We start from the raw sequence: 15,085 nt of genomic DNA, 5'->3' as shown, positions 1-15,085 counted from the left end.
AGTGTATTACACAAATATTAAAGTTGAATTAGAAGAGAACATTAAGCATGAATAAAAAAACGTAACTAATGAAAGTATTATCCAAAATTAAATTTGCATTAAAAATGTATTATACAAAATTAAAATTGAATTAGAAGAGAGAATTAAGAATGAATGAAAAGTGTAAGTAACGAAAGACAAGACAATAATCTATAGATTGAATTAAACTTGTATTATGTTCACATTAAGGCCGGTGTGATCTGTGATTTGCAAATTATACAGATTTGTCTTATGTGAAATATTAAACATTAAGCCCTTATTGTATGTTAGGTTGGAAAAATTATCTAAATACACAACGTATTTTATTGTATTTTCTAAAATTTTCTACCATTTGAATTTTTTTACAAAAATCTCTATTATCTCCTATTTCCAGATACATCACTTTACGTGATGTATCAAGGCGTTTGAGTGATGTATCCGAAATGAACACAATGTATCGGGATGTATTCGAAACCGGGATGCGATGTGTTGGGACATTTTGGGATGTATCCGGATCCCACCATATTTAAGAGATTTTTGTAAATTGAAAAAAAGTAGGGATAAATATAATTAGCTTTCAACACTATAAAATTTGTGTAAAATTTTCTTTTTATTTTTGCTTAGTAATAGAGCTATCTGTCCTAAGGATAGTCAAACGAATATTAATCGAAAAAATTACATGAGATATATAGGAAAAATATTGTTCTAGATTATTTTTTTAAATCCATATAAAGTGAATTATTCAGGTATAATACATTCATTAAGAAAAAATATTTTAAAATATAAATAAAATGTAGGTTTTCACTATTGCCCTTTTCTCATAATATGTGTATTTACTAATTTTTTTAGTGGGTAAAAATTGGATTGAAGATCCTTACTACTAAAAATTCGGTGAACATTTTGACAATTTTTATCTGACTTTAATTTATATCCTTTTAAAATTGTGTTTCGAAGTCCGACTGAATATGATTATGATTAGAAATTCGGTCCACACAAATTAAAAATTAGTACAAGTTTAAACTATTATTTTTAATATGAGATTATATTTTAAAGGTATAAAAGTTGTTCAATATTTAAATGATATTTTGATCAACCAACATTTATATTCATGTTGTTGTAACTTTGATGTTTTAATGATTTTCACAAACTATGAGACCTGGTCCCATGAGTCGAGCATGTATCTCTTGTGAAATGGGGAACAACTGTAAAACGTGATTGGTGAGCACGTGAAAAGAGGACAGTATACTCAGCCAATGAAAGTACACTATGTTGTTTTATTCAGAGGATAATATATTCTTATTAACTTGAAACAACCTAGTCAAAACAATTGAGCATAATTGAAAAAGTTGTCTTTTGTCTCTCTCAAGCATAACACAAGCTTTCAAGATCTACAAGGGACCTGATAGAGTTATCAAGTGTTTCGTTTATTGTGATTAAAAGATTGTATCTTGTGCGTTTCAACTTGTAAGATCCATTCCTAATCAATAAAGGAATAGATCGTTTCTTTACTACTTTAACAAACAATAAGCATAGTTAGAGTTAATAGTGTAGTATGCGATTGAAGTCTATATTAACTAGAGTCAATTGATACAATTGGCAATAGAGCTATTGCTTTGACACTTTCTGCAATAGGGTGTTCTAGGCTGTAGGATTAAGAGTTTAATTCGTACATGGTTGATTAGAGTCCGTATTCACTTGTTCAGTTGAGGAATCAGCTACTATATGACCTCGCCTTCTGTACCAGTTACTAATTTGGGCGTTCTGCAAATTATATATGATGGTGAAAACAAACAAATAGATAATTCAAAATGAACCATGTAGGGGTGAAGATGTAAGAAATTAAATTAATTACCTCAGCTGCTATATCTTCCTTAATCCCAATGTCTGAATCTCCAACGCTTAACTGCAAATAAAACAAATTACTAATGAGGCGAAGCAATATATGAAAGAAAACACTAGTAATCAGATGAAAATGCATTGATACTCTCCCGCAATCTCAGAAACTTATTTCTTCTATGACATAATACATAAATATATCATTTAACTTGGCTTCAGCTCGTATCTATGTCTTGTAGACATTTCAACTTGTATAAATTGAACAAGTAAACATATGCGTCCTACGTGACATAATACACCTGTAGAGATGCAAACAGAGGCTACGAACAGCCTTTTATTGACATCCAACAGGAAGTGCTTATACCAGTTAGTAAATATTGAACTTAAAGTCAGATCAAAGATGTAAGAAATTATACATGATGATGATATGAATACAAATACATGATTACATAAATTAAATGAATAAATTAATTACCTCTTCTTCGTCATACGCATATGATAAATGGATATCAAGCTTGTCCTCTCCTGTGTAAGCTGCTACATCTTTCTTAATCTCCATGGCTGAATCTCCAAGGTCAGGCTTAATATAAACCACGCGAATGAACTTTAAAGTCTCTATATCCGCAAATGCAGAAGGGATCTCCATAAGCTCCTCACAGTATTCTAGTATTAATTCCTCAAGCTTGGGAAAAGTTTCCGAATCAACTTGCCATTCTGAAAATTTAGCAGATACCAACCGCAAAGTCTTAAGACCTTGATAGATGTCCTCACTTGCATCCCACTTCATGTCCTCAACAGAAGCAGAGTCGATTAACTCCAGAATTTCAAGCTCAGGCAATGCCGCGATTGCTGAAAACAAAGCAGGTCTCAGGGGAAAACCATACAACCGTAACTCTTTCAATCTTGTAGGGAAGTGATATTCATTGGGAGGTGGGATTTTGTCTTTTAACTCGGGATCATTATCGTACTGATAATCTGCCCATGCCTTCTGGTATCTTGCGATGAGTGATTCAAGTTTATTAAGGACATCAAGCTTGGGAAACCAATCGCCTTGTGTAGGAGGATCTATCGGTTCCTTGATGATGCAATTGAGGTGCTGAAGATTTGGGAACTTCCCCAGAGCATCACTCATGCCTTCAGTATATGAGATAAGAACTTGGGACAAAGTTGTCAAGTCTTCTAACTTTGAATTCTCACCTTCCAATATTCTAGTTGATTGATCCATAATAATGTTCCATTTGTCGTCCAATTCAAAGAAAGAACTTAAGTGGACGACACTCATGTGTTTCAGTTTCGACAGTTTGAGTATTCTGGGCAGTAGTACCATGATGGGATATTCCGTTTCGATCAACAGAGTTTCCAGATTCTGGAGGTTCACCCACGACAGTGGGATGGATTTTATACTAGCCCAAATCCTTAATAACCTCAAATGAAATAGGGAGCCTATTTCTTCAACTAAAGAATATTCCAGAATAATGCTATCCAGTTGCAACACTCTAAGAAGTCTCAAGTGTCTTGTGTGACAGATATACCTGGAGTTATTAAGAGAACCACTCACTTTCACAGATATGAGATGCTTACTGCAAGCTGAGCACTTATTAGAATTGAACAAAACACATTTTTTGTGGAGTTTGTTGGAGTTAGTATGAATGGTTAGACAACGGTATAGGAAATAAGAAGCATGGAATGGAGCACCTGAATTGATTAACTTGAAAAACTTTTCCTTTTTCGCTTTTACTGAACAAAAATCATGCACAACATCATGCACATAGCAAACCTTGATCCTAACAGAAAAAGACTTACTCTTCTTGATATGATCCACCATTAGCAGGCTTCTAGAAATTAAAGCATCCAAGTAACTTTGACTTACTTCCTCTAAACTACTATTGGAACAGATATCATTATCCACCAACCCTTCTGCTATCAACAACTGCATCAACTCAACGACTGGAGTTCGTTTGCTCTTTTGAGATCTTCCAATGTAAAGCAACAACGGCTTCAGGTGGTGTGGTAAATGGTCATAACTTAATTGCATCACTTTCATCATCTGCAAATTGTTGTTTGCTGAAATAAAAGAATCCAGATTATGTTGAATCTTAAGCCACAAATCCTTTTGCTTTCCTTTCCTTCCTTTAACAATTACTCCAGAAATCAAAACAAGAGCCAAAGGAAGCCCTTGACATTTCTCAACAATTTTGTGTCCAACTTTTGACAACTCAGCAGGGCAGCTTCCTTCATCTCCAAATACCCTTTTTTCGAATAACTCCCAACTTTTTTCAGGTGTTAAAAGTTGAAGGTGGAGAAGATCACTATGGCATTTAACTTTCAAACCTACCTCACTATTTCGGCTAGTTAAGATAATTCTATTTCCTCTCTTAACCTTTGGAAAACATGCTATTAGCATCTCCCCTGTTGCAATATCCCACACATCATCCAAGACAATGAGGTACCTTTTATCGAATAGTGCTCTTCGTACCTTGTCAGCAAGGTCATCCTCACTCTCTTTTCCTTCCGAGCCAGTAACTTGCTGAAGAATCTCCAGCAACACCTTTGACTTGTTATACTTTTGAGAAACAGTGCACCAAGCACGAACATTGAAATGACTAGCAACTAATGTATTTTTATACACTTTGTTGGCCAGGGTAGTTTTACCGAGTCCTGGCATTCCTACAATCGAAATGACATCAAGCTCGGATTCATGTTCATCAAGGAGCTGATCAATGATCCAGGATTCGTCTTCCTCATGACCTACTGTTACCTCAACAAAAGATGACAAGGTTGACTCAATTGACTCGTCGGAAGACTTTGCATCAAGGGGGTCATCCCCATTCTTATCCTCCAGCCCTAAACTGGTGACTTCTGACACAATAAGCTTGATCTTATCAGTGACCCTCGGAAGTGAGAAGATTAAATGGGAGAGAGCTTTATCTCTAACAAGAATGCAATTAATGACATGTTCTGCCTCATATGCCACATCTAAAGCACGCACCCAACAATCTTTAACTACTCCACTAGTGTCATCCAATGTTTGCCCGACTTTCCCGAAAGATGATCTAAGGAATGCAAGGCTTTGTTTCACCATCCCAATTTCTTTCTTTATCAGAGTAACTGAATAGACATTGGAAATGAACAAATCATTTAAATGTCTGAGTAAAAGATTCATGAAGAGGAAACCATCATCCATAGGAAAGCGAAGTTGAGATGACTCTGGATCTTTCAGAAAAACCTGTCTGATATCTCCCTTCATTTGTTCAATTTCTTGCAAAAAGTCTGGAGCTGAAAAGTCCACTTCGTTGATATTATTCTCAGAGCTCTCCTCCAACAGCTTGCTCACCAGAATAGATATTTTCCTTGTAAGTACTCCAACATGTGCCAACATGTCGTTCAATTTGTCACGATGGATAAAGCACTTTGGTATATCGGTGAGAAAAATCAATAGGAACTCCATCATGACATTAATGCTTTGAGTTGGAGAGTAATTGACAGCTACTGCACCTTCCATGCGTCCTTGGATAAGAATCAGATAATTTTGAAGAATTCTTGGAAATGCTTTTAGGATTTGCTTAACCCACCCTTTTAGTTCAGTTGACCTTGGTTCTTCCTTGATTTTCGTAGTAGAAATGTATAGAATATCCAGCTCAAGAGGGATTATGTCGATGAGTAGAGAAGTGATCTTGGAAGAGCATTCAGATACGTCATACCTGTGGAAATAGTAATCATCACCAATTTCTTCTTTACTCTTTCCAGTCCAAAGATCAAAACAGAATTGTGTTACTCTATCAACTATCATTTGGTACCGAGGATAGAGATATTCAGTTCTTGTTTTGTTGGCCGCTATGCATTCCAACTCATAGAAATCTCTCAGATGTCTGAATACTTGTCGAAGAATCATGTATTCATTCATCAGGGGGAGAAGTAAATGAGCACAATACTTTGGTAGATCATGAAGGTGTTTGAATAGTCTGTCCCTGTATTCAAACATTTTGTCCTCTGTCGTCGTGGCTACATAATAATCATTCTCCAAACTCAAATAACTTTTCATCTCTTCCAGCAGCAGAGGGGTGAGACATTCCATGTCGTATTTCGCTAGGATTAATTTATCTTCTTCATGATAGAAAACTAACCAAGCAAGTTCATTGAATTTGCTTATATTCAGTGACATCCTCTCATAAAAGTCATCCAAACTGGAATTCCCAAACAGGACAAATGTTCTTAGGAATCTCAGATCCATTCTTAGCAATTCAATGTCATCCCATTTTGAAGCAATGAATTCATTCTTTATTTTCTTCAAGCCGTTCAAGAAATCATCAATAAGATCCCTGATTCTTCTTCTTTCTTCCTCAAATGGCAGCTCCTAAATTAAAAAAAAAAAAAGTTATTCACTTACGTAGCAAGGGACCTGATCGAGTGATCTGCAGAAGTCTTAAGTTGTCATTTGAGTTAAGTGTCTGCATTTTAGGCATGGTAGGAGTAATCGAGTACTGTTGATTGATCTTAATTTACTTGTTTTTAATCCCATTTAATTTACAAATTTAACTGTTATTACGATAACTATTAATGTACGGTTGACAAAATCAGTCATGCAAAATGGCTGTATTTGCCTTTATATTCGAATAGGCGTTAACATTGCCATGTAAAAACATACTAAAATAGTAGTGTTACAATAATATGTAAAACAAATAAGTAATTTCTAAAAAAATACTTAATTAATATTAATTAATTTGGAGCATGTAAAAGGATTGGTAGACATACCTTTGATCCTCTTCTTTTTTGGACCCTCTTTGCTCTTTTTCCTCTTCCCATTTATGTTGAATTTAACCTCTAACCATTTGAAGCATGCAAAAGGAACGGCAATTTGAAAACTAATTAATTTCTGGAGAATTGATTTTTTCAACTAATAACATGCACATTTAATAAGGAAAAAGATAATTGAAACGCAAGTTAAAGGAACGTACGGCCATAAGCAAGAGTTAGGAATGTGATATATTTTGGTCAAATAATGTTTCTGAGAGAGCTCACATGGTATATATACACAATTTCTCAGAGAATAATATAAATAACATAAAAGATTTGCGATCAAAGAAAAAACTCACTTGATTCTTCAAATATGAAACGTGGTCGCCTCAACTGACCTATTATGTTCGAAGAACTTTGATGTTTTATTGAAGATTACTGGAAAGCAAGTAAGGTTAATAGAGAATGACAACAATTTGATCCAAGAAAAGCAGGTTTCACCACCTGCTTTGAATAGCAAATTAAGCCCAGAATCTTTTGTATTTGTGCCTAAATGTGTGATTGTAAAGAAGAATGAGTCAAGGGCCTTATAATTTGGGCGATGATTCTCTTGATGAAGATGGGGAAGACAATATGCTAGACATATGCTTTGATAGAGTGGCTAGGGAAGAGGATATATCACCTAGACAACAAAGAAGTGGAAGCAACAAAAACAAAAAGAAGACACATGGAAGGCAACATAATTGAGACGGTAAAATGACTAAGGAGTTTGTTCCAAGGCACCTACCGATGCGACAGGCAAAGCAGAAAGTTTGAGACTGATAACTCAACCTTCTTCTTGATTGACATATTTTTGCATTATTTAAGCATCCTCATTTGTAATATCATCATGGAGTGTATTACAAAGTCTGTGGTGATCACAAAAAACTTAGTTCTCTCTAGCTCTTATTTTCTTCATGTTTGTTAGATAGTAGAAGTCAGGTACTTCATTAGGATTGATAAGGTAAGGTCTGACCCCTTGCTTGTACTTATTTCTATTGATATCTTTTTATTTTTAATAAAAGACTGCTAAACGTTGTTGGTAAATTTGCTTATAAAAAAAAATATGAAAGGTGGTCACATAGTATATATACAATTACTAGGTTTAAATATCTTACCTATAAGGCAAATCTGAATTAGATTAGTTAAATACATTTTTGTACTCTATGCCAGCACAGAATGAAAGATGGAGTGGTAATAGGAATTAATTAGTTATTTCTGTCAAGAATATTTTAATCAAATTGGCCACCTTCTCAACAATCTCTCCGTTAGTCAACTAAACAAATAAAAATATAATGAAATACACCTTCATTTTTCACTCGGGATAAGGCATAAGTACCCCCTAGATTATGACCGAAATTTCAGAGACATACTTTAACTAAACTAAGGTCCTATTACCCCTGAACTCATTTTTAATATAATTTTGTACACCTTTTGGCTTATGTGGCACACTCTGTGACTCCACGTAGTTCAAGCGCGTGGGAGATATTTGGATGCCACGTAAGCCAGAAAGGTGTACAAAATTACAAAAAAAATGGATTTAGAGGGGTACTAAGATCTTAATTTAGTTAAGATGTGTCTCTAGAATTTCAGTAATATTCTAGGGGGTACTTGTACCTTTTCCCCTTTTCACTCTGATTCCACCAAATTTAAATAAAAAAATATTTAAAATTTATGATCAAACACCTCTTAAATTAACTCCAAAATGTCAACTGATTAATGCTTATCTACTTGCAAATATATTTTGTGAACTGTCAATAATCATTTCGAGTAGAAAAAAATTGAATTTAATAATGCAAAATAATAAGTAAACTTAAACTAATCAATTTCAGATCTAGACTTTGATTAGACTAGTTGAATAGTGTTCACATTAAGGCCGGTATGATCTGTGATTTACAAATTATACAGATTTGTCTTACAAGGAAAAACTATCTACTAAGACATACCTTCACTATCATATATACAACTATTATCTATATTTTTAAAATAGGCATAATACATAAATGCACTTTTTAACTTGACTTCATTTTACATTTTCGTCATCCAACTTTGGGTGTGGACAAGTAGACACTTTAACTTGTATAAAGTTTAACAGGTAGACGCATGAGTCCTATGTGACAAAATACATGTAGGACACCACGCAGAACACAAATTGTCATATGTAGGATGTCATGTAGGACATGTGTATATATATGTTCAATTTTATACAAGCTTAAGCGTCTACTTGTGCAGATCCAAATTTGGAGAACATATATGTGATCTGAGATCAAGTTAAAGGGCATATTTATGAGCATAATACATAAATATGTCATTTAACTAGACCTCATTTCATATTTATACTCTCAAAGTTTGAGTGTGCACAAGTAGACACTTAAACTTGTATAAAGTTGAACAAGTAGACGCATGAGTCCTATGTGACATAATACACCACGTAGGACACAAATTGCCATGTAGGATGCCACGTAAGACGCATGTGTCTATTTGTTCAATTTTATACAAGTTTGAGTGTCTACTTGTGCATACTCAAAGTTGGAGAGCATAAATGTAAAATGAGGTAATGTTAAAGGGCATATTTATGTATTACGCCTTTAAAATATTGTGTATTTTGCCACTAATTAAGAGTTTCCTACCATATATTGAGGAAAATACATTTGGATATGCGTATTTTTTTCTACCAGATACATTAAAATAGGGAGAGAGGGGAGCAAGATTCGCTATTTATCCCAGATACATGCGAATCACATTACATACACACTAGATAGGCTAATACATAGACAGTGACCCTTAGCTTGGCTTCAGTGGACAATTATTCCCTCCAACTTTGAGTGTGCACAAGTAGACACTTAAACTTGTATAAAATTGAACAAGTAGACACGTGTGTCCTACATGACATAATACACGTAGGACGTCATGAAGGACACTAAATTACCATATAGGGTACCATGCAGGACAAATGTGTCTATTCGTTCGATTTTATACAAGTTTAAGTGTCTACTTGTGCACACTCAAAGTTAAAGGTCATAATTGTCAGCTAACGCCAAGTTAAGGGTTAGGTTTATGTATTGTGCCCACTAGATACATGTATCTATATGTATCTAGTGTGATTCACAAGTATATGGGATACCAAATACACAAGAGAGTGGAGAGCAAGATGGGAGAGAGGCGAGGGAGATTTGTTATGTATCCTGGATGCATATGAATCCACTTGGATATAATTAGATCTAATTTTGACCCATGTATCGCAACGTATCTGGACGCACCAAACTTTTATAAGATACATAATATTGCAAACTAGAATGTATCTAAGTAATAAGCTCCTAAACTAGTGAAATTTATGTAAGTTCCCTTATTAAACATAAGGCCCCGATTTTATGTTGGTTTTTAAGTTTTGCTCATGGAGCTATATGAAGGGTAGTCACACAAATATTATTCGCAGAAAAAATTATATGACGTATATATGTAAAATATTGTTCTGCACTATTTCTTTGAGTGCATATTAAGTAAATTGTTGAGGGTATAATACACCCCTTAAGAAAAATATTTTAGGACATAAATAAAATGTTAAAAGTTTGGTTCATTTATGCCATTTTCGTTTGAGAAAAAAAGCTCATTCATGCCATTATTTGTTAATGAATAATGACATGGATGAATCTTTTTTTCTCAAACAAAAATGGCATAGATGAACCAAACTTTTAATAAATAGTGTAGATAAGTTTTTTCTCAAAGTTGGATGCATATTTGAACATTTTCCATTTAATTTATCCAAACTTTTAACTTCCATTTTAACCCTGTGGTTAGTATGCCAGTGCGAGCTCATCATCTTATTAGTCTCAACAATTGTTCTAATTGTGGAAGAAAGGAATTTTGTTGGCATCAAGATAAACAAGAGTATCTAGGCCCGATTAAATTTAGATTCGCTCCAGTAAGTCTCACATTCACTGGTGGAACCATAATTTTCACTAAGGGGGGTTCAAAATCTGAAGTAGACATAGGAGCTAACCGAAGGGTTCGACATCTACTCTACCTACATTAAGAGCATTCCCTATTTTGTATCCTTTTGATTAAGGATCAAGAAGTATGTACTACTCCACCACAATCCTTGTTGGTAGTACACCTGTTCGTACAATGCCATCCAACCATTCATAGTAATAGTGGTAATTGCCTTCTTCACTTTAGAAACTACCATGTTCTGAAAAAAGTGTCAATTGTCCATTGATGACCATGTTTAAAAAATGATGTTTGGACAATACATTTGGTTACTATTCTTCATCAGATTCAGGCCAATTGGGACATATATCAGAGAGATTACACACGAAATAAGATTCATAACTAACAAATAACATGTCTTTGAACAATACATAGATATCCAAATATTAACTACAGATTAAACAAATTATTCAATACCGAAAGAAAACACAAAAAATACTTGTTCAAAACAGTTTACATGAAAGAAAACACTCAAATCATTAATTTAAAACATCTTCAGAACCATCCAGGGAAATGATTTCAAACATGACAATGTTTGAATCAACAAACAATACTTGTAACAAGTTTCTTTATTGGAACTAGTAATCAGATGAACTGAGACTGCAAATGCATCATCATGCCTCGATACGCTCCTGCGAAAAAGGAGGAAAATAAGTAAGAAAACATAGGAGAGGAATGTGACGAACACGAAAATAATTGAATATAATCTATGTTTGATATAAAGTCACCTAAATTCTGTATTAGTAGTATAACAGAGTAATGTTGCCCAATTTAATGTTTCAGCAAAGTGCGAAACCCACAATACAACAACATACTCAGTGTAGTCCTACAAAATAGAGTCTGGGGAGGAACCTTACCTCAAAGGAAGAGAGGTTGTTTCCAATAGACCTTTGGCTCAAGGAAAAAGAGTTCAAAGGAGTCCCGAAAAGAATGAAGTACAAGAAACAACAGATAATAACAAAAACATCAGATAGTAACATAACAGAAACTACAACAAGCATTACTATAATCGAGGTATAAGGGACAACATATAGTAGCAAAAATCGAAGGATAAGAAACTATAGGAGCAATACTATGACTACTGATATGAACAGACAGCAAGACAACACACTGCTACCTACTAATTCTGCATATAGAGACTATAGGGATAGATACAATCTTATTGAAAAATGTCTTATTCGATATTTCATGATACGAGATGGAGAGAATTGGACTAACCTCATAACAACTTCACTTTGTGGCATTGAAATCAGCTTCAGTAGGGAATAGTGAGCTTGAATTTGCCGCTTTCTGGATCAGCTTGCTTCTTCTTTTTCTCGCGTTCTATTTTTCTTGCAGATTCGCTTGCTTTGCTTGTGTTGTCCAACGTCATCTCTTGAAGGTAATCCAAATCGGCAAGCTCAAGTGGCACAACCTCAAGGTTAAGGCAGGAGATCAGGACAAGGCTCCTAAGTCTTGGGAAGGGACAGTTTGATGCCTCCCACGACACGAAATCTGCCATTTCAATCCACAAGACCTGAAGTTTCTTGAAACCCTCCGGCTCCATCTTCCAGGACATCACCGTGAATGCATTTTCTTTCAATTTTAGGACCTGGAGATTTTTCACCTGCCCCAATCTATATGCCTGGTTCCAGTCAAACCTTGTTTTTGACAGAGTTAACTTCTTCAATTTGGTAAACATTTGGAGAATGCTGACGGAAGGTGAAGAGATTTATTACTCTTATTATCATTTAGCAGTGTTAAACTTTCCAGGAGCTTTAGCACTTGAAAATTGCTGAAAAATTCACCCTTGCTAGTTTCAAGAAAAGGCGTCAAATTACCTTCAATACTCATTTTTTTTGACATTACCAGCCTTTGAAAGAACATTTCCCTTGCAGCTTTCTGGTGTAACCAGAGATAGAGTTTGCAACAAACAAGAATTTGTACTACTACCACTTGTAGGGGGTGGCAAGATTGCAGGTTTGTTGGTGCGCAGATGGCGTAAACGTGGCATGTTCCATATGTCAGCTTTTATATCAAGGGTGGGCTTGGAAGTATTCAGAATAAGAGTTTGTGCATATACCTCAAGTGCAATAGCTGGTAAAATTCCCTTGGAATACTAAACTTGAGGGATTCAATGTCTAAGACTCTCATTAGTGGAAATGCATTAGGGAAGAATTTGACGTCGATATTAGAAAAGTCAACTTGTTTTTGTTTTGAGGAAAAACATAACAATGACCTAACATGTTCTTCAACTGTCTTTTTTGAGATGAAATTTTGAGGAACAGATGATTGAATAGACACTCGACGACAAGTAATTGAGTTTTGTATGTCTTGATCAGATGTGAGACATACTTGTTTGAAAAGAGCCAATCTAGTAGCCTCTTCAATGCAAAACTCATGTAACATGTCGTGAACACGACATGTTTTTATTCGATCATTAGACGTCCTTCCCATCACCATAAGTTTCTGTTGGCAAAGTCATTGAGATAATACTCTGCTATCTCTTTAATTTCGTTGCTCGACAACCTGGACATTATGAGTCCCTCAGCAATCCAGAGTCGAATAATTTCCAAGCGGGGATATCAAATCCTTGAGGAAAGGCACCAAAATACAAGAAGCAAGCCTTTTTTTCTTGAGGCAAATGATTGTAACTCAGTCTCACAACATTCACACATCTCTGAAGTTTGTCTTCTTGTATAAGGTGCTTCCCCACATTTTCCCTAACTACTCTCCAATCAATTTCGCATGTACGACCTCTTAAAGCTCCTGCAATTACCACAATTGTAAGTGGTACTCCACTACATTTTACTACAATGGCTTCTCCATGTTCTACTAACTCAATAGGACAACGGCTAACGCCAAAAGCTCTCTTTTCTAGCAGCTGGAAACTTTCATCTCCATCCAGAAATTTCAGATTGTGGGGATATTTATTGACAGATTGTAACAAAATTCCAGCATAAGCACTCTTATATATATTAATCACTGAATACAAGTTATAATGTAGAATATGCAGAACAAAGTAATAATACACTAACTAAGGAGAGATAATTCGTGAAAGAAGTAACCAGAAAGGGATGAGATACAAGACCATAGAAAGGAGATGAGAGGATCAGAAAGCCAAAGCTTCACATAATAGTTTTTTATCATCCATTCTTCTAACTCCTAGTCCTTTTTAACAAAGTGTAAATGGGCCTGGATCCCAAATAAAACTGGACCTATTACTTGCTTTCGGCCCAATAGCTTTTGTCAGCCCAATAACTACTTGTGTGACCTTAATATCGATATTGGGTTGGACTTGGTTCATAACAATACTCTTGTCCTCAATAAGAACATTGTCCTCAAGGTTCGAGTAAAGCCACACAGATAGTATAATGTGGAATCTTTCAAGACTTGAGTGTGTGTACAGCTCTGCAATAGTGGTGTGAAGTTGAAACCAAATACTATAAACTTCCAGAATAGAGGAAACAATTTCATTGCCTTTAGAGCATTCCATATTACCAAGTACCATAACAGAGGCCATAATTCTAAGAATTGCCATTTGCTCTTTCTTGCTAAGCCTAATAATTCCCAATACATTCTTTATATTAATATAGTCATGAGCATTTGTAATACTTGCTATTTCATAGCAATAAGACTGTTTAAGATAGAAAGATGATTCGGGATCCCTCAATCTACACTTCTTGTTTACCTCCATGGGTGTTTCACATAGAAGGGAGAAACATTGATGGATCTGTTCAAGAATTATAACAAGGAAAGCTTGAGACCTTGCAAGGATAGAGGTTCTCATGGCTGCACCAGATGCTTTTCCAAGCTTTGCAAGCTGAATCTGTTTTGCTACAGTGCATTCTTCAACACATCTATGACCCCCGAAATAGGCAAGATAGCACATAAGCCTCATTATAGGTTTAAACTTTCCACAACTAACCAAGATAGAAGTGTTTTTACTCTCAACGAGCATCGACTTGTGAACAATATAATCATCAACAATTGAAGCATCTTTAACCAACTCAACCTCACTATAAATCATAGACAAACTCCAATGATTATTTTCACAAGCTTGGAATGCTGTAAATTCATACAGTGAAAAATTGGGAGGGAAGTCAATAATTTTATCACCCAAATCCAAAGCGTCACGCATTGCATCATAAGACGATGCAGGCCAACTGGCATCAGTACATGGAATGTACGAGTATGCAAGATGGAAAACTAAGCAACAATAGGCTAGAAGGAAATTTGGAAGAAACTGAAAAGTTTACCTTGCTCAACTCAACTCAACCTGACTGAGCTCATCTCAATATAAAGCAGTTTAAAAACAAGTGCAATATAAAGAAAAGTTGTTTGAAAACATGATATCAACTCTGTATGTTTGCAAAGATACAAATAACTCTGAGATGTATGTAAAAATACAAATAAACTGATGCATATAAAATGCAAAGTACTGTTGTGGGAGTTTCTCTAACCGACAACTATCACATAAGAGCTATTGTGA

General features: G+C 35.0%; 1 protein-coding gene and 1 long non-coding RNA gene across 2 annotated transcripts; both read right to left on the bottom strand.

Annotated features, from left to right (window-relative positions):
* Positions 1-1,047: 1,047 nt before the first annotated feature.
* LOC102589910 (putative late blight resistance protein homolog R1B-16) lies at positions 1,048-6,689 on the bottom strand. Its single transcript, XM_006355027.2, has 4 exons — positions 6,607-6,689; positions 2,330-6,208; positions 1,871-1,921; positions 1,048-1,779 (listed from the first exon to the last, which is right to left on the bottom strand). The coding sequence occupies exons 1-4, from the start codon at positions 6,655-6,657 to the stop codon at positions 1,678-1,680; spliced, it is 4,083 nt and encodes a 1,360-aa protein (XP_006355089.1). The 5' UTR covers positions 6,658-6,689; the 3' UTR covers positions 1,048-1,677.
* Positions 6,690-10,932: 4,243 nt separating this feature from the next.
* LOC107062007 (uncharacterized) lies at positions 10,933-13,529 on the bottom strand. The gene is made up of 2 exons (XR_001474357.1): positions 11,833-13,529; positions 10,933-11,246 (listed from the first exon to the last, which is right to left on the bottom strand). It is a non-coding gene; the product is annotated as an uncharacterized lncRNA (long non-coding RNA).
* Positions 13,530-15,085: the final 1,556 nt, after the last annotated feature.

Source organism: Solanum tuberosum, unplaced genomic scaffold (assembly GCF_000226075.1).
Source record: "Solanum tuberosum cultivar DM 1-3 516 R44 unplaced genomic scaffold, SolTub_3.0 scf00189, whole genome shotgun sequence".
NCBI classification, from domain to species: domain Eukaryota; kingdom Viridiplantae; phylum Streptophyta; class Magnoliopsida; order Solanales; family Solanaceae; genus Solanum; species Solanum tuberosum.
Note: the sequence above shows the minus strand (reverse complement) of the source record. Positions and strands in the feature narration are given on the sequence as shown.

Bases quoted from the DNA above. Each gene is read 5' to 3' on its own strand.
- LOC102589910 (XM_006355027.2), bottom strand. From the start codon at position 6,657: ATGGGAAGAGGAAAAAGAGCAAAGAGGGTCCAAAAAAGAAGAGGATCA. The intron at 6,209-6,606 runs GTATGTCTACCA...TTTTTAATTTAG, and splicing joins AAAAAAGAAGAGGATCAAAG to GAGCTGCCATTTGAGGAAGA. The intron at 1,780-1,870 runs GTAATTAATTTA...TATAATTTGCAG, and splicing joins AGGAAGATATAGCAGCTGAG to AACGCCCAAATTAGTAACTG.